General features: G+C 46.4%; 1 protein-coding gene across 1 annotated transcript in view; it reads right to left on the bottom strand.

Annotated features, from left to right (window-relative positions):
• ASTN1 (astrotactin 1) overlaps positions 1 to 20,056 on the bottom strand; it is a 329,737-nt gene that overhangs the window by 159,609 nt on the left and 150,072 nt on the right. The window contains exons 3-7 of the mRNA XM_033847791.2: positions 15,843 to 16,236; positions 14,285 to 14,431; positions 13,117 to 13,224; positions 8,419 to 8,568; positions 7,270 to 7,437 (exon numbers count right to left, since the gene is read on the bottom strand). Coding sequence (XP_033703682.1) covers positions 7,270 to 7,437; positions 8,419 to 8,568; positions 13,117 to 13,224; positions 14,285 to 14,431; positions 15,843 to 16,236 — 967 coding nt within the window. The remainder of the gene's footprint in view (positions 1 to 7,269; positions 7,438 to 8,418; positions 8,569 to 13,116; positions 13,225 to 14,284; positions 14,432 to 15,842; positions 16,237 to 20,056) is intronic.

The following is a 20,056-nucleotide window of genomic DNA, read 5'->3' as shown; positions in this document are numbered from 1 at the left end:
ATGATTAGCCATGCTATCCTGATGAGGGAAATCGAGGCTCAGAAGAATTACGGGATCTAGAGACAGATTTAAATGGCAGAGTTAATATTTGAACCTATGTCTGTCTGACTCCAGACCTTTTTTCCCAACCAGGCCATGCTGCTAGCCCAAGAACAACTGCTGTATTTAGAGGAGGCCACTTATACCTATCACAGTCTTATAAGAACTCAGGGTTTTTATTTTTAAGTGAAAATGGCGCATTACCTTGGTGCTGATAAACAGAAGAATCATCTATGTTTGTTTAGGGTATCGCTATGTTTCATTATCATTACTTACTTCAACAGTGTACCAAGAGGTCCACGATCCCTCTGGAGTCGTATGTGAAACTGTACATATGTGTATGTGCATCTTTCCTCAGCAGGCCTCCATAACATTCATCAGATTTATAAGCAAATCCAAGACCCCCAAAAGATTAAGAAGCATTGCTCTACTTAGTCTGACTTTGAAGAAAATTGCAACTGCTTCCTTATATTAATAATTCCTTAGGCGATGCTACATATCCCTAAGCTGCTGAAACCAGTTCCACTGAAGCACCGCTACTGTCTTTTTCACTGGCTGGTTATTTAATTTATAGGTAGTGGAAGAACGGAGTGTGACTTCCTAAAATTTGGAAGTTACAAAGGTGCCAGACCCTAGGGAGACAAAGGATAAGGTTTCTTTATCTTCCTGGGAAGAAACACTCAAAAAGGATATAGATGGAATAATACCTTTGAGAGCTATTTTCTCTTTTCAAAGATAAAAAACAGTAAAAATGAAGTGAAGGGGCCTCACAGTTATGGGGGCAAGAACTGGGTAGGCTCTGAGCAAGAAGTTTTTGTTAGGATCTAAGTGCATCCGTTCTTGTTGAGACTGACCTATAAGCTACTGTCCATTAGGGTCTCACTAACAGATAACACTCGTCTTCCTCTCCAACACCTGCTCAGTCAAGGTGCTGAGGAGTGGAGTAGAAATGAGTAACTTAGTTTGTGAGGGATCCACAGGGAGTGTTAGATCAGTATTTTGCCTCCTGGATGACAAACTCAAGCTCCCTTGAGGGCTAGATTCACAATAGGGTGAAACTTATTGGCTTCAGTGGTGCTGAGCTGTATCTAGGAGCGGTCTGGGAGCTGGGAGTCGAACATAGGAAAACACAGCGGAAAATTCGGTAGCTGATGATAAGGCTTTCAGGTGAAGGCTGTTTCTCTGATAGAAGGAAAGATAACGAGGGCAAGGACCAGAGGAGGGCAAAAGAAGCGAAGTACCAGGAGCCAGGCTTCATACTGTATCAATTCCAAAGAAAGCATGGACTCTAGGCTATAAGCTTCACAAGAGCAGGAACAAGCTAGTTTTCCCTATATTTGAGGAGACCTTTTATAAATACTGTGTAATGGAAAATAAACAAATTAATTAAAGAGTGTGTCCCAAATTTATAGATACCATCACCACCACCTCTCCCCAAGGTGCCAATATCAAGCCAACTAATGGGTCAAGGACCCAGAAATGATTCGCCCTTAAGGAGATCATCTTTCAATTTCCTTGTGGACATTAGGCATGGATATGATATTACAAAACAGGAAGGAATCTCAAGAGGTTGTCAAACCCATCAGTCTGACTCTTACAATGTTCTTAACTGGATGGCTTTGACAAAACAGGTAGTCCACCTTCCACACCTGATATCTAGTTACCACAACACATGTAAAAATAAATGCAGTAACAACTCAGAGCTCGAGCAGAGCTTGATTTTCCTAATGCTGGCAATATCTACCATTTGTAGAGCACGTTTACCTTTCTGATGAGATTTCCATCATTCATTACTATGTGGGGACACACTACCGACAACAAGTAAAGCTTTCCTCCATATAATGTTATACGCAGCCTGGAGTCAGAGCAACAGAGACATTTTTCAAACATATCATGTTAGAGTTTGAGGATTTCCAAAATTCGTCTCTTAAATCATCCTCATTTCCGGAACTCACCAAACTTCCCTCTTCTGTATTCCTCCTCAAAACCAGTCTGGCCATCTACGTTGAAAGGAGTTCAGACTTGATGAGGGAAGTTGCTATGGCAACCAACTGCTAAATCTTGACTTTAAGAGGGGTTTCGTGCAAGCACAGGCTCTGACTGTTAGCTGTGAATTTTAAAGACCCCACAAGGGTGTTGGATGCCCTCCTAAGCTAGAAGTGTTACAGTCTCTGCATCTGCTGTGACAGATGGCAGGGAACACATGACGTGCCGACTCTGTGGTGGTGTTCATAGGAATCCAACAGAGAGACGTGTCACGGCCACAGAGAAGTGCCCAACTGGGATGGAGCGTGCCCTGCAGGAGGCACTCACAGACAACTACGCTGCCAGAGAGTAGAAGCCCACCCAAGAGATGATCTGTGCAGGGCCTGGAGATGCCTACACCGGATCTGTGCTTGGTACCCTGAAGGCAGATGCTGACACGCAGTGCCTTCCAGTCATTTCCCATTCCATAGATGGATGGGGCACAAATCTCATCGAACGACTGAAGAAAGACCTTGAAGCTAGGGCTCCTCAGACATGACTGGGCTCACCACAAGTTCTTCGTGACATAACTACAGATCAAGGCCAAAAGTCCTGATCACCTCCATCCTTCAGGTAGCAGTTGACTTTTATTAAAGTCAATTGGGTACGCTTCATCCAAAAAGGGAAATCTTTGTCAGACATCTGGGCTTGAATAATATCTAATTGCCTGGTCTCCTCTCCTGGGCAGACATCAGGCAAGAGGTAGGCTCAGAGTCAAACAACCCCACACGACTCCGGGAGGGCAGACAGAGGGAAATAGGCCAAAAGTACACCTTGAAGGGAGGTGCTTTAATTGAGCCACAAAAGAGAGTTTGGGATGAGTGGGCAATCCAGGTGGCAGGAACAAAATGGGAGCTGTGCTACCCCACCTAACTAGGTTCTAAAAACCAGGGAAGACTACAGGGAGAGAGAGAGGCCCTTATTCAGAGTAAGGAAAGGGGAGGAGGGCTAGAGTGAGTCTGGAAAACTGGTCCAATGCCCCTCACCAGATTTTACACATTTCTTCATGGTTGGGGCCAGCCTATGGAAAGATCTGGGACAGAAGGAATTTCAGTGACCATCTTGGATGGTGATTAAAACTTGATTTAGCTTGGAAGTGCATGCTCCTTGCAGACTCATAAAAGCTACATATCTTGAAAAGGGCAGTGAGGGTCTGTGGCCAGAACTGAAGGGGGCTGTGAAATCAAGCAGGTGTGTGAAGCCTCCACAGCTGCCCATATGGCAGAATAAAGGCCAGGAATGCAGAAGAAAGAGAAGTTGCTGAGGCCAGTTAGTCTGTGTTGCCCTCAGAAAACAAGCCAACATACAACCACCACAAAAACCCTTAGAAAGTACAGGAAAAGACAACCCCTGGCTGGATCCATCCGGGCATTAAGCATTACAGTTTCAGTGGTTTGCTGTTAGCCCCACGTGACCAGAGACACACCCAGGGTTACTAACCTAGGATGATCTGAGAGAGGCTGTCAGTGTGCAGTTGGCAGAGGGCTTCCGGGCTAAGGGCTTTAGGTACATTACGTCCCTCCCAGATAGCACGTTCCTAGAATGCAAAAGGGAGGCTGGAGTGGAAAATGGTCTCAAGTCTCTTCCAGCTCCAGTCCTTCCGGAGATTCCTGACACATCTGCAGAAGGTCTGGGCAGCCACCTTCTATAAACTGTGCCAGGGTGATTGATATAAAGAGGGCATAACAATGCTTATTTTTCTTCTGTCCTTTTTCTCCTTCCCTAGTGTGTTAGTTTTCTATAGCTGCCATAAAAAATTATCACAAACTCAGTGGTTTAAAACAACAGAAATATTATCTTGCAGTTCTGCTGGTCGGAAATCTGATATGAGTCTCACTGGGCTAAAAACAAGATGTCTGTAGCGCTATGTTCCTTTCTGGAGACTTGAGGGGAGAATCTGTTTCCTTGCCTTTTCCACCTTCTGGAGGATGCCCACATTCACTGGTTCCTCAACCTTCAAATCCAGCAACGGCTGGTGGATTCCTTTTCATGTCGTATCACTCTGGCCTCTTCTGCCCCTCTCTTCCACTGTTAAGCACCCTTGTGATTACATTGGGCCCACCTGGTTAATCCAGATACTCTCCTTATTTTAAGATCAGTTGTCTAGCAACCTTAATACCATCTGCAACTTGAATTCTTCTTTGCCAGGTAACGTGACATTTTCACAGGTTCTGGGGATTAGGTCGTGAACATCTTCGGGGGCCCATTTAGCCTCCTACCATACCTGGTACTCTGGACCTCTGTGCAGGTGACGAGTAAACACACACTTAAGTTTGAAACACGTTGGAAGGATGCCTGAGGAGAGCTTCAGGCACTGGAGGGTGCTCCTTTGCAGTGACTGAGCGCCTGTTTGTGTGTTTGTTTGCATGTGTGAAAAAGTATACACGTGCACTTGCACAGTTCCACCCATCCATGTGGGCAGACCCCTCGGCATGGCTGGGAAAGCACATGTCCCAACACCATGACATTTCCAAGTGAGTTAGCTGGAGGACTGCAAAAATAACGTCGACTTGACTTGCAGCCAATGCCCACACTCAGCTCTTTGGAGAAAGGCTTTAGGATGGAGTGTGGGAGGCGATAAAGTTTCTTACTGACGAGCACGTGGGATGGCCACATCATCCCAGGCACAGACAGAAGCAGGGCAGGAAGGGGGAGGGTTTCCAACCCCAGCATTAATGAAAATGGAAGTCCCTGCAGTATCATTTCTCAGCGGCTACCCCGGAATGAAGATGTCGCACCTTAGTTCTGTGGTGGGTTCTTATTTTTAACCTCTCTGCCTGGCTTTCCAGTTGGAAATTCATTAATTGTCACAGACACTGGGAAGCCACTAGCAGGGGAGGGGCTTCCCAAAGTCATTTTCAGTAAGGATTAGAAATGAGACATCCAGGAGGGATTGAAGAGGTGATGGGAGCTTTGCTATGGACAAGCAGGTTCTTCAGCTTCTGGCTCAGGAAACAGTGATGCTTAGCAACGGTGACTGCTTGAATAGTGTCACAGTGACAAATACGTTGGCTCTGACCTGTCCGGGGGAATTAAGCAACCCTTTACAATCCCACTTCTGCTCTGATTTCATGGTAGACAGAACACCGACTCTGCCTTAGGTAGCTGTGGGGCTTCGGGCAAGTCGTGTAACTTCTTGGGGAATTTGAGCATTGACCTAAAGGAAGGAAGAGTTTATCTCTAAGACCCTCCAAGCTTAAAACACCAATCCCTCTTTCCACCTGTAATTCAAAGTGCTTCCTGTTCTTTAAAAACCTCAGGTGAAGCTTCCAAGGCCCTCTGGAGATCACGCTTCTCTCAGAAGCGAGTTTAACAAGTGAGGTGGTCCAGGGTCTCCTAATCCAAGTCAGAGGGGACCAGAGACTAGCTCAGTTGCATGGAGAGGCCCCACCTCTGAGACGAGCCTGCTTTTCTCTCCCGAGCCCACTGGCTTTTGGGCATGGTGCACGGCCCATCTGTCTAGTTTGGTGTTTGCCTGACAGCGTGGGAGGAGCAGCAAGTAAGCACAGTCTTAGACATCATATGTTTAAAATGCTGTACTTTCTCCTTCATAGGGGGACCTAGAATCTCTGTGATGGGCCCATGTAACAACAACTTTTAGACCTATGAAGGTGAACTTTTGATGTTGCAGTTACCTGTTACTCCCCCAGAGAGCTACAGCAATGGACTGTAACACAAGTAACAGCTAGATCTCTTGGAGTCAACCTCTACTAATATCCTTCTACCCCGGCACCTTAAAATGATGCATGTGTGTGTGTGTGAGAGAGAGAGAGTGTGTGTGTGGAGGAGGGGGGCTGTAAGTGAGGTACAGAGAGCTGGAAGAGCTGGCCCTAGACTCCAGCAATGTTTCACTTGGGGATCTTAGACATCAGTACCTCCCCTTCCTTGCTTCTTAGGCATCTTACCACTCCTCTGGGAAGGAGCTATCTGTGGTACTGAACCTACTGGAAATAGGTCTTTATAAAGACTACCATAGAGGAACTCCTTCTACAATGAAAGGGCAAAGCAACCTGGGATGAAGGAGCCATACTCCTTGGAGCTCAAGAAGCACTGAGAGCACCCCAGTACATGCTGTGTATGAATTCAAACCCCTTCTCTCAGAGCAGCCCCAGCCCCCCTAGATAATATAACAGCCTGAAAGATGGCTATACCCTTTCACCCAGTAATCTCTCTTCTGAGACTTATCTGAATAAAATAACTTCAAACATGCCCTACATTTATGTGGAAAGATATTCATTAATTAAAAATTTAATGCGTCTTACATGTCAAATAATAGGGGACTATTTAAATAAGAGCTATGATATAGACATACAGTGGAACACCAAATGGCCATTAGAATTACGTTATTGAGGATTATTTAGTGGTTCTGGAAAATTCCCATGATAGAATGTTAAGTGAAAAAAATCAAGAAAACTCTACTGGACTTGGTGTGCTTACAAGCCTCTAAGAATCAGGCATAGATAAAAGATCCGAAGGGAGGAAAGACATTAAATTTTTTAAATTATTTCTGCAGGAGACAGAATTATAGATGATTATCATTTTCTTCTATAAGCTTTTCTAATTTTCCCATTTTTTTTAAATTAATTAATTTATTTATTTTTGGCTGCATTGGGTCTTCGTTGCTGCACGTGGGCTTTTTTTTTTAGTTGCGGTGAGTGGGGGCTACTCTTCATTGCCGTGTGCGGGCCTCTCATTGCGGTGGCCTCTCTCATTGTGGAGCACCGGCTCTAGGTGTGCGGGCTCTAGAGTGCAGGCTCAATAGTTGTGGCGCACGGGCCTAGCTGCTCTGCAGCATGTGGGATCTTCCCGAACCAGGGCTCAAACCCATGTCCCCTGCATTGGCAGGCGGATTCCTAACCACTGCGCCACCAGGGAAGCCCCCCATATTTTCTACAATAAACATGCATAAAAGTTTAGCCCCCTTGGCTGATATCCCCTGACTGGAGGGCACATGGGCTGTGGAGGTCACAGCGAGCTGATCTGTCTGGCTTGGGGCTACAGTTAGGAGGCTTCCAAGGCTTCTGCCAGAAGATGACCTCACATTTTAAGCCAGCGAGCTCAGGGGCTCACCCACATGCTGCCAGCTTGCACAGTCTCAGCTCCCAGGGGTAATGGGTCAGTTGGGAAGGATGGCCTGGATTTTGAGGGGTAGTTGCAAGAGGCATGAACTCTGACAGTTACCCTCTGCCCGGTGCTCCAGCCTACCAGTTTCGGGGTCACACTGGTGTTCACAGGGGTCCAGGAGCCGCCGGGCACAAAGGTCCATGGCCCAGGGCCCACTGGAGTTCTGCTGAGAGAAGAGAACCACTTGGGCAGGGTTCAGCCAGTCGCTGGCATCCAGCTGGCTCCCCTCCAGCAAGATGAAGCGGCTCCCTGCAGGGGGAGAGAGAGGAGGCATGCCCGTGTGTGCCCACAGCACACACACACATTACTGAAGACAGGCTGAGCGATGCTCTGCAGATTAGCCCCCACCCGAGGTCATTACTTCTACCAATCCTGGCCCGCCACGAGTCACAGAGCAAGGGATCAGCGGATGGAGACTCGGCCAACACTTGGATCTCCCGCCATATCATCCCCTGCTGCCTTGTCCCATCCCATGTCTACTAGTGTGGACCCAAGGGATACAGGGACAGAGCAGCTCTGTGATGGCCGTGGCACGGCTCCATCAGACCCTGGCAGTCGTCCAAGGAACGGAGACCTGCTGCCTGTCTTCAGTTGCCATGAAAATAAATAGCAGGCCCTCTAACACTCCAGACAGTCCCCACCTGTTTTCAGCCTTACGGCAACCAAGAGAACAGACATTAACAAGTCAATTAGGTGCTCTGGGCTTAACTAATTCAGGGACTCTCAGAATGTATATTATTCCCTCATTATATCAGGATCCCCCTGGATGAAAGTAAATTATTGCTTCAGAGTTCTAGGCTCATAGCAAGTTACTGCAATTAGGAATTTCTCACCAGGCATATCAAACGGAAACGTGGCTAACGCTTAAACATTCTACTACTCCACTTAGCTTTTCCCCATTCAAAGGCTAAGAGAATCTTGGTGTCTATGTACCTATAGCCAGTATGCCCTGCATTTATCCACAAAGACAGGTGCTTAATTAAAAACAAACAGAAATGGGAAATGGGCATAGAAAGGAGGAGGTGATCTGTTCTTTTTTTTTTTTTTTAACCTGCTTTCTGATTTCATCAGTGGACAATCTAACTTTGTCCTAAGTCTTTCTTATCCAGGTTTATTTTTTCCTCACTAATAGGTAACAGGGCTCCCTGGCTTGTCTATATTTTCCCTGCCCACCCTGAAACATTCTCCTCGGGGGAGGGGCAGAGGTGGCATCCTCAGAGGTGGACTTACCATCAGCGATCAGGTGCTCGGGGACGTGCAGGGTGATTTTGACAACGAGAGGGCAGCTGACGTGAGAGGAACACACAAGGCCGATCACGCAGCTGGTGATGCTGATCAATGTCAAGGTGGTCTTATTCACAGGACTTCGGGGAGAGCCCACTGAAAATAAGGCAAAAGCAAGACACTTGATGGGAAAAATCTCGGTAGTGAAGGGCCATTTCGGCCTTTTGCTGCTCAACCTGGAAAACAGGGGAGGCAGCTGGCAAACCCAGCCCAGGTGGGAAATGCGACTAGAGCGTGAGCTCAGTGACTTTCACCCTCATGGAACACCATGTCATCGCCTGGTGTCAGAGGGGACTGGGCCACTGGTGGTCCTCAGAGTCAACAATCGTCAGCTGTGAGCAAGTCTTCTGCATGCCTCCTGGGCCAGGCCACAAGAGAAATCATAAAGGAGGGCACTGTCCCCCTCTACTCGCCTGGCAGGGCTCCAACCTCTTGCCCAAGGGTGGTGGGAATGCTTTTACCCTGCGCTGGAACTCCCTGCACTTCCCATGGCTTTCCACAGAGGACGCTCTCACCAACCAGCTTCTTCACTCCTGGGGTTCAAACTACCTCTCACCTACTCTGTGGGTGAGAGTCCAGGGCTTGGAAGGAGGAAAACAAGGAACGTCTGCTCTATACAAGTAGAAGATATTGTCACACCAGAAGGCTCTCCCCAGTCCTGCAGTCCTTGGGGTAAGGTTATAAATGGAAGCTTAGGGAGAAAATACGAAAGCTGAGGGATAAGAAACACTTCCAAGTAGCTGGGGACAGGGCTAAGAAAGGAGGTTTTGGGGGTGTTTGTTTGGTTTTGGTGGAGAGGATAAAATGGTAGTAAGAAGAGGGACCTTTCACATGGAAACAGAACAGATGTGGGAAAGCAAGAAAGCAAAGCAAGCTGCCGACCAAATGTATGAATACTTTGGAATTTTCTTACAGTCTGTGTTAATATTTATTATTGATAGCAATGAAAGGCATCTATTATGGCTGACAACGTGCTAAGTGTTTTACATACATTATTTTAAATATTTGCTTCCTTACAATAAATCTATGAGTCTGTACAGTAACTACCCACTTTATAGATAAGGAAAATAAGTCTCAAAGAGATTAACCTTATAGTGATAGTTAACACTTATGAATAAGTGTAATTACCTGTCAGGCACCTTACACCTGACATATCAGGTGTCTTACGTGTCTCACACCTGGGCATATCATTTAACGATGACAGCCTGATGAGGCAGCTCCCACAGAAACAGTGCGTTAGAGAGGCTATAGGGCATGTCCAGGGTCAAGCAGCTACTAAGGAGGGGAGCTGGAATCAACACACAGATCCAGTGAGGTTACAGCCCCTAGACAATTCACTATTCAGTCTCTGGGTCCAGTGGAGCCTTTGCAATTGCCGTTCTCAGGAACATGGGAAAAGATGTGGTCTATGGCGACACACATCTTTTCTGGGAGCAGGTCCCCTGAGTGGGTGTGTTGGCAATAGCTGGGAGGGAGTGATTGCAGGGTGGCAGGTGGCCTCTGGATCCCCTGTCCCTTGCTACCTGGAGATTTTCTATTCATGTTAGTACCCTTTCAACACGAGTCTACTTCCCACACTTACACATTTCTTCCTCCAGCCCATACCAGGTCTGAGCAGCGCCCAGATCCGCCACCCGAATGGCCCTCAGGCACTCAAATGCGATATCCAAAAGTGGGCTCTGCACCCTCCTTCCAACCCTGCTCTCCCTACCATTTCCACTGCCCAGCGAATGGCACTGCCGTCTACTTGGCTCCTCAAGCCCCCAAACACCATCATGTCTATCTCTTCCCTCTCTTTCATAAGCCACCCCCACCCCCCACCAATGCCATTAAATCTTTTTTCATTCTGTGCCCCAAATTTCTCTTGCTCCATCCTCTGCATCCCTACCTTGGTCTATCATCTCACCCCTGGACTATGGCAACAGCCATCCACCCAGTCTCCCTGCCTCAACTTCGCCCTGCTCTCACCTATCCTCCACGCTGCCTTAGAGGGATCGTTCACAAAGCAGAGCAGACCAGGGCTTTGCTCTTTAAAAAACCTTCAGTGACTCCAGCTGAAGTGTCAGGTCTAAGTCCTTCAGTCAAGGGAGATCTCCTGATCTTCCAGCCTTATTTCCGAAGCAGACCACAGGCTGCCCCAGAAGCTTTATTCTAGTCAACTATTTCCTGCTCTCTGACTAGACAATTATTGTTTATGTCCCTGTGACTCTGCACATACTATTTCCTCCTCCACAGAATGCCATTTTGTCACCTTGTCAGCCTGGTATACACCTACTCTTCAAGTCTCAGCTCAAACAATATCTCCCTGTAAACACTTCCCTGAAACCTTCAAGAACCGATTCTCACTCATTCCTTGCTGTTCCTCCCGCCCTTGTGCACCCTGCTGTTACAGCCCTTCTCACACAGTGTAGTCACTGTTTACAGGCACTTGCTCTCCTGTGATGGCAAAATGACTTGCTGCTCTGCCTCTTGTCTCTCTGGTCCTTCTGCATCATCAACCCATCATCCAGAATCTCTACCTGACTTCAAAATTTCCAGTGGTCCCCTTTGACCTACAGAACCAAGTGCAAACCCATTAACATCGTGCGTGCACTGGTCCTCTAGCCTGTTATCCAGCCCCATCCCTCCTATCCCTGTGCGCCTACATATTCAAATCCTGGATTACAACTACCACATTGAACTCCTTTTACTTGCTTGAAAATGCCATGTTCTTTTGTGCCTTCAAGGCTCTGTATCTGCTCTTTTCCTCTACTGAAATGCCCTTCCCCTAGATTTTCCTCTTTCAAGAAATTCTATGCATTGTATATAATCCAAGTCTAATTATTTTCTCCCTTTTTGCCTCCTTTTGCTGCCAGGTAGAATTAACTGTTCTCTCTTCTGAGTACTCATTTTACTTTATTTATATTATAAAATTAAGTCTTATCACTGTGCCATGTTTTCATGTTTCTACTACTGATCACAAAGCCTGACCCATGACAGGTGGGTTATAAAATTTCCTGCTGGCCTGATTGATGTATCCAGTTCAATTCAACAAACACTGGCAAGCATCTATTATAGGCAAAATCCCTCACTAGGCACTTCGGAAAAATAAATTAGAAAAGCCCATCCGTAAGAAGCTTACAGTCTAGTTAAAAGCAATAAACAGTTGATGTACTAGGAGACCTTGGTATTTAAAAGTAACAATTTTATGTTGCAAAGGAACTCATTCTAATTCATTACTATAGATTTTCTTACACGGGATTTTATTAAAGCAGAACCCACCCTGCTTTGCTGTGGCCTAGGGTGGATGGGCCTAGGACGACTCTCTGCTGTATATAAATATGTAATGAACATCAAGAGGCAACAGTCTCACCTCAGGGATACTGGGGCACCAGACATTAGGCAACCCGGAGCCCCACTGATCTCTTGAGAAAAGTGGTGGGAAGAACTTTTGTACTGATAGCAGCAGAGCCTGCAGAACTGGAACTGAGGAATTAACAGGGCTTCCTTCAATCTCTGGGAAGAATTCCTCAGTACGTCAAGAACTCAGATGGAGGTGGGAGACAGCCAAAAGGTAGGTGTCTTTGGGGGTGGGGGTGGTGGGTGGCACTGGTTGATTATTGGCTGGGGAAAATGTTATTGGCTATCACACAAGATGACATCACTCAAATACCCTCCATTGTATCTCGACGGGCCCCTGTCTAAAATTCTTCAAGATGAAGTGCTGTAGAAACCCAAGGCTGCACTGTGGAGAGTTCTAACAGCAACACAATAGAGATCTCATAGTGCCTTGCCAGTCACCAAAAAGGCACATTTTAATATAATTAAGCCCTATGCGTGAGGTACTGTTAACCCATTTAATATGTGAGGAAACTGAGGCTCAGAGAAGTTGTTGTCTTTATCCAGTATCACACAGCAAGTACATGCTGAAGCTTTTTGGTGCCTGAACACAGACCTCCCTCAGTAACGATGGTGAGACCACAAAGTCATAGGCACTGGTAGCCACAGCTGCAACAGCCATGCCTGAAGCCACTGAACATCAGGGTGGAGAGTCACAGACCGTGGCTGCGTGAAAGGACAACTCTATCAACACTGAGAAGAATGAACAAACCAACCTGGGCCCTGCTAGGAGACGGGAGGGGACTTGGGCCCTGGGAGTCCTGTGATTCTGCTGGGCAGGGGATTAAAGGTCAAAAACCACTACACATGTTTTTCAGGCCACAGATCGTTCCTCAACTAACCCCACCCCCCAAGCTCTGCCTCACTCAATCCCAGGATGGCTGGGTAAGCGAGGGTAAATATACTGTCTATTTTTTCACGTATAACACACTTTATCAACTTTATTTCCTGTGTCTAAACAGCAAAATATGACTCCCGAGGCTTCCAGAAGGAATTGAGAGTCTTCTGACCAAGAAATAGCCTTTCAAACAACTTGGAAACTTGTTTGAGAGTGCCATTATCTGGGAGAGATGATTCTCTGAAATTTTCCACTCTAGGCTCTTCTTTCTTCCTTAGGAGGAAACACCAAGTCTGGTCCAAGAATTCTTCCTGCGGACACTGGCTTTGGTCCACAGAGCCCCCTCCCTGACCCAGCACCTCTGTAACTCCCTGCCTTCCCCGCCCCATGGCCCCTCTCACCCCACTTTGCCCCTCTATCCTTCCTACCTCTACTGCGCCTTCGGCTCCGCGAGGGGTCAGTGTAAAAGGTCAGCTGGGGGTCATTTTCTGCCTCTGTGCTAGAATCCCCTTCAGGGTTCAGGAAGGCGGAACCAGCTGTAATGAAAAGACAAGGGCAAAAGCAGTGTCTTCAGTTTTGTCTTCATGACACCAAATCATTGGGCAAGTTCAAGGGGAAAACACGAGCAGGGTGACTGACAATCTGGGAGGAGTAGCCACAGGGATTGGAGCTTCCTGATACACAGATTTATTGGAGAAGGAGACCTCGATATGACAGCCATCACTAGAGCCCTACATCCACCCAGCCCATGCTCCTACTGAGGAAAGCCACCTGCCAGAGAGGACCACCGTGGACGGTACATGGAAAAGGAAGAAAGGGAAATTTCCCTCATTACACGTCATGATTCTGGTTGATAGAGGCTGGAATTATGTCCTAAGGGGCATATGTCTGTATGTCTTAATGTCTATATTGTATTTTTTAACTGGTTCTAGGATTAATATATATTCAATGTGAAAAAGAGAGAAAAGAATAAACAAAAGACCCCCACATGTTTAAAAGGAACAACGCTGATGTCCTCTAAATCCTCCAAGTCAGAGAAAGACTCTGTTAACATTTGATGAATACACTCTCCAACTTTTTCCTGATACAGAAGCAGATAAAGGTTTTTTAAGTTCCCCTTAAAAATGGCATTCTGCTGTACCTTCTATTTTATAACCTAATTTTTCCCCATTGAATAGATGGGTGGGCAACTTTCCATACGAACAAATATAGATCTATAGTATCATCTTAAGCCACTGGCCGGGAGACAGATGTGCAGGTAGTTAAGCAATTCCCCATTGACGGACATTTAAGCTACTTCCAATTTTTTGCTCTTTTAAACAATGTTGGGATGAACAGCCTTTTACACACATCTTTGCATACTTGTCCAATTATTATTTACTAAGTATAAATTCTCATTGCTAAAATTACTTGGTCAAAGGGTGTGTATACATTTAAATTTGTTGGTTAAGTAACACACAACAGGCCTGTAGAAAGACTGAGACCAAACACAGCCCCTCTAGCAATGCCTGAGAGTGGGGGTCAAGGATATTAATGGCCCTGCCTCTGCTGGTATTAAGGAAGCCACCTTCAAGCCCTAACACCAGACGCGGGTACCTCTTGCTTTGTTGTTGATCCTCTTTCTCTGGCTACTGGAGGTGTGAGAAAGCAGAGTGGCCTGCTGGTGGTTGGAGTCCACGGGGCTGGTAGCAATGATGTTATCTTTATACTTGTTCATCAGCGACAGCTTGGCATTGTCGCTTCCTGTATAAGGAAAGGCCAAGGCAGAAACTTTAAAAGGCCAAAGAAAGTGAGAGCAAGGAAATCTGCATGAACCAAGTACATGGGGTTTCACAGAAACTGAAATATGAAAGCTTTAAAGTGAGAGACTGGCAGAGACTGAAATGCTTCTTTTTGATTTCTAGGGGACTACAGAGTTACGGGAGAAGGGTTGAAGAAAGGAAATCCAATTCAACCAATTCTGTATTGATAGGGTCACCACGTGTGGCCGTTCGGTGAGATACAGACTGCAGATTTCTTTCCTTTGGTCAGCACAGAGTTTCACAGAAATTTGAATTTGAGCGCATTCAGGCGGAACCTGCCCCCTCTCTCTCATCCCAGTCTGCTCCGTTCCCTGTTGTTGACATCCAGCTCTCTCACATATTTGTGCTATCTGCCTGCTCCCCAAGTCTCTAATCATATGGCTACTTGGTGGGCTCAGCACTATGGCAGGTGCTATGGAATATATGAGATATTCAAGACACATCCCCTAGTCTCAAGGAATGTCTAGACTTTACACCTTATTAAGACATGCCTAGTCATAGGATCTTCTCTAGATAACAAGCAGAATGGAAACCTCCATGATGTGATTTCAAGCCCCACAGAAAGTCCACATATCTTAAGCAATATTCAGTTTCAAAAATGTCTTCTTCAAAGATAATTGGGCAGTTCCTTGAAGGATCATTGTCTTGGGGTTTTATCTACAGATAGTTGTTATTTATAGAAGTATGAGAGATAGGCTATAAATGAGAAGTACAGTCATTTCCTCTCTGCATTTGACCGACTCTGGTCTTGTTCAGCCACATTAGCTCCAAGTCTCTTCCACCCAGTGTCTCATAGATGCACAAAGCATCTGAGGTCAAACAGTTTGATCGTATTCCTTTATTTTCTTTGAAGAAGTACATCCCTTGTAAAGACCACAGAGGTATGGGCAAGACAACACAACTAAAACACCCCAGGCCAAAGTCTCAGGAGTCATAGAAAAGAAAGATACCTCTGTCCCCTCCACTTCAATGGAAAATTGAATTGCCCACACAAACATACCACATACAAAAATGTCACACACGCACGTTGACCTTTTCTGCTACATCCTTATTTTCCCGAGGATTGCTCATTACATATGGAAAAGCCTCTAACCCACTCTTCTGTTGGATGTAAAAGTCCCTCTACTTCCAGTGCCAAGTGGAAGTGGAGAGGGATCCAATTCACCCTTGTTCTTCTGATTTCGTATATTAGAAAACGGCTCCCATCATCTCAGGAAAATGCTTACGCTTCTTGCCCACCCAGGAAAGGGCACTGGCACATCCCATTATGTATGACAACCAGCCATGAAATTAGAAAACAGCTGTTCCCTACCCACTCTCTAGTGCCCTGAGACAAGGACCGAGGCACCCACCTGGCGTGAGGTCCATCCCTGCCTTCTCGTTGCAGCCCTGCAGGGAGTCGAGGGTGCGGGTAACCTGGCTGGCGAAGTCCTCCCCTCCGTTCATGCACTCCCTCTGCAGGTGGTGGCGCAGGTCAGTGATGTCGTACTCGTAGCCATCCAGGATGGGTGTCTCCCGGATGCTCAGGGTGCCGCTGGAGTTGTGGCCCTGCACGCGGGCATTGCGCAGACTCTCCCGCCCATGCCCGCCGATCAGCACAGAAGGAATGTAGTGAATCTCATTGGCAGCCTCAGCGCTGGCACTCTTCTGGGGCTGGGGGACCCGGCGGCGCTTGCACCAGCGCCGGCGAGTGTACAGGATCATCACGAGGCACAAGATGGACAGCAGCAGCGCTATCATGCCACCCTAGGAAGAGAGGACAGCAGGTGGATGCAGGAAGATGGGTGAGCTCATCCCGCCAAGGGGCCTCACCCCTCCCGCTGTTACCATCCATCACTCACCCATTAATTCATTCATTCACTTAGGTGCAGTACGTGCTTATAGCAAGCGTCACTCAGCAGTAAAGGGACAGTCTGCTGTGATCGGTGATCAGGGTGAAAGAAAAATGGAACTGGGATGATTAGTGCATCATTTCAAGTGATCCACGGTTGCTTCTGGCTTAGCAAACAATTTGAAGAAGAAAGAAGTCTTTGTGATTGTATATATATGTGTGTGTGTGTGTGTGTGTGTGTGTGTGTGTGTGTGTGTGTGTGTGTGTGTGTGTGTGTGTGTGTTTAATTTCAGCTGCAGAAATGAGAGAGGGTTTTTTAAGGCAGATCTGCTATATGTAAAGCTGGTTTCAGGCCAATTTTTAGCAGTGGGATGGCATCTGGTTTCTTCCTCTTTCAAATCTTAAAATCAATCATATATAGATTCTAACTCTGCCTCCACCAACCATCAGCAAGTCCTATAAATTCGAGACCTCAGATTCTGTATAAGAGAGAAGATACCACAGATTCCTCATCTGTATAATGGAAAAGATACCACTTACCCTCACAGGGTGGTGTAAGTACTAAGTTATGTAACACATCTAATAGATTGTATCACAGGGAGTCAAGGCTGTCAGCCTAACCTTAAATGTCTCCATCAGAGTAATTGCCCAAGCAGGAGAAAATCAGAGACCCATCCGAAGAGAAGTTTACATCCATCAGGAACTTACAACCAAGTGTGCAGAGAAATCTCATCATTTGAACATGACTTTTGGGGTCACTGCTGCTTTAGGAGACAGCCTTCTCCCACTCACACAGTCCTGAGTGATGTTCCCATTCTTGCTAAGCTCAAGAGAAGGGACTGAGACCCATGTTGTCCTGGACTCAGGCTGGCAGAGGAGTTTCCTTCTGAACCTTCCGGTGCTCCAAGGCCATCCTCTGAGGCCATTACTTAAAAGCCTGAACACAACTAAGTTGTCCGTCAGAGACGAGGATGCAGTGCTCAGCGAGGCTCAATGCCTCGCCTTAACGTGTGCCCAGGGCAGTGTTTGGCGGGAAGGGCTTACAAGCCCATTGCTGCACAGCACTCAGTGGGCATAAATCTTCCCGTGCACAATCTGTATTCACTCCCTTTACTTTGGTCAATACCCCTCGGAACCTATTTCATTAGGTGGGCATGTGCCACATGGTTCTGCTCTCAATCTTGGGCTACAATCACTGTCACCCCATCATATAGGCTAGAGGTGAAAACCCTCTATTAATTCCCAGGGGCTCCCCCACACAAGGCTGGGTCAAGATGATTCCCTTGAATATATTAGAGGGGGCTTTTTCCAGTCTCATAATAATTATATCTTAGATTTATAAAGTTCCACTCCCTGTAAATTTTCCCATTTATCCTCCCTCTCCCACCATCACTGTGAGCACGTGCGCACGCACTCACACACAGGATGCTGCTGCTTTCCAACAGGCAGCTCAGAGGAGCTGAGACAAGAAGTAACCGAGTCAGCTGTCAAGTGACCTGTCATGTCGGGTAGCTTTTTGGAGACATACACTGGCCTCCAGGTTTTCAAATTTTTCTTTTATCTGCATAACCCTTTCTCCTGGTGAAATCTCTCAAGCAAGTACAGAGAAAGCATGAATATGAAGCTGCTCAGGTTACAGTGGGGGTGGGAGTCCAGAGCCAAGCATTCTGGGTCCATGATAAGTGCCGCCCCTGCCGCCCATGGTCCCTCCCTCCTGGCCGCCCTGCAGATGTGCACAGAGAGCCCCTGGGGCACCTCAAAAGGGCAGACCTGAGCCCCGCACCCGTTTGCCGAGAATGAGTGTTTGAGTCCAACCCAGTGGTTTTTCGGCAGACCCTTTATCTCAGAGTCAGACCCACTAACTTTCCTTCATCCCAAACTGGAACTGCAACAATAGGTAATTAAGCCACACAGAAAGAATAACTTCCCGAGCCAGGGAAGTTGTCAGACATTGAATTAGGCAAGTGAAAGCTCGAGGTAATTTTATTCCCTAAAGAGCTGTAAGGGGAGCATAAACATCCATCTCCCGGGAATGGTTTAAGCACCATCCTTCCCGCGCGCAGAGAGGTCTTCAGGCGCCCCTTCCGCTCTTCCTCTCTGATTCTCCTTTCAGTTGTTCACAACGGGGTTGTGATAAGATCCAGGCCATAGGTTCATGCCGCTTATTACACAGGAATAAAGCAACGACAGCGGTCTGTTAATGGGGCTTTTACTTTGTATCAGACATTTGCCCCAAATGCTCTACACTCTGAGAGGTAGGGTCAACTATTTCCCCATTTTACATTTGAAGAGGCTAGGGCACAGAGGCCGAATAACTTGTCCAAGGTCACACAGCAAATGAATCGTAGGACTGGAATGGGGCCAAAATGACTCCCACTCCAGAGCCTACCTTCTTAACCACTAGGCTGCAGTCACCCCGAGTGAGCTTCGCTCACTGGAGACATATACACCCTGGCATCTATCTCATGAATTTTAAAAGGATAGAGTAGGAGAATATGGGTAATTCCACCTGAATCCATCCTCACCTTTCCAAGGAAAAAGAGAAACTACTCAAAGTGCACATCTAGCTGACAAAGAGACACTATCGTAAACAAAGGACCTTGCACCAAGCACCCACTCAAGCGTCCTACTCAAGGTTAGTAGGCAGGGCAAAGACAGCAGATGCATTTCAGGGTCTCTGTGCTAAAATAAGACTGTGCCTCACACACCACTACCTGCCTGGAGGATACCATTAGACTCTCAGTTTAGTGGAATTTCGACAGAGAAATCTGTGTTCCCTCTCAACTGTGAGACCCAGTGAAAATCTTTAGACTCAGCCCCTCCTCTTCTGAAGAAATGGAGGCCCAGAGAAACGACAAAACTAGACAGTGTAGAACCGGTTCTACACCCAGATCCTCTTCCACTGCTCTTTTCATGGTACTGTTTTGTTAGGTTCATCTAAAGTCCCCTTTACCATGTAGGGGCCTAGACACTCAATTAGCAATATTTTATGCTAATTTTTTAAAAAAATAACAACTCATAGGGAGCTAGAATACACGTTTTTGTTTGGCTAAGCCAGTTCATTTAGCAGCTCTAGTATTGCTTTAGCAAAACATTCCGTCTGCTTAGAGTCACTGACTCCAGATGACCTCAGTTTTTTAATCATCAGTTACCAATAATGAGCTCCAGCCATTAGGTGAAACAGCACAGGCATATGAAAAAACATTCTCAGGCACTCAAACTGTGGAATAGTCTCTCTGCATCTATAACCCAAAATGATGGCAGATGTCACAACGCTTTGTTATGACTTACTAGTTGTGGACTACTATCGAAATAATAATATACATAAGTTATATGATATTAATTTGTAATATTATTTAATAATATGTTGTAATAATAATTTGTAAAATCACTACACACAAATACCTCTGGACTGCTTATCTGCTCTATCCAGTGAGGAGGGAGTAGGTAGGAGAACTTTATGTACAGGGCCTCCACTATACTGGGAAAAGGCATGGGTGTAGCCACTTTGATAATGTTCCGTCTATGGTGAGGACTCAAATTCGATTGCTTTTGCATTCCTGTGATAAACCACCATTCTTTGATGTTACCATTACTTTTAACCCTTCTACTTCCATTGGAGATTTTAAGCAGTTTCAGTGAGACTCACAGAGGCTCTAGGATTTTTCTTTCAAATAACCTAATGAAACCAAGAGGTGGCAGATGAATGGAAAGAAAGCCTAGGCCAAGAAGGGC

Source organism: Tursiops truncatus, chromosome 1 (genome assembly GCF_011762595.2).
Source record: "Tursiops truncatus isolate mTurTru1 chromosome 1, mTurTru1.mat.Y, whole genome shotgun sequence".
Taxonomy (NCBI): domain Eukaryota; kingdom Metazoa; phylum Chordata; class Mammalia; order Artiodactyla; family Delphinidae; genus Tursiops; species Tursiops truncatus.
Note: the sequence above shows the minus strand (reverse complement) of the source record. Positions and strands in the feature narration are given on the sequence as shown.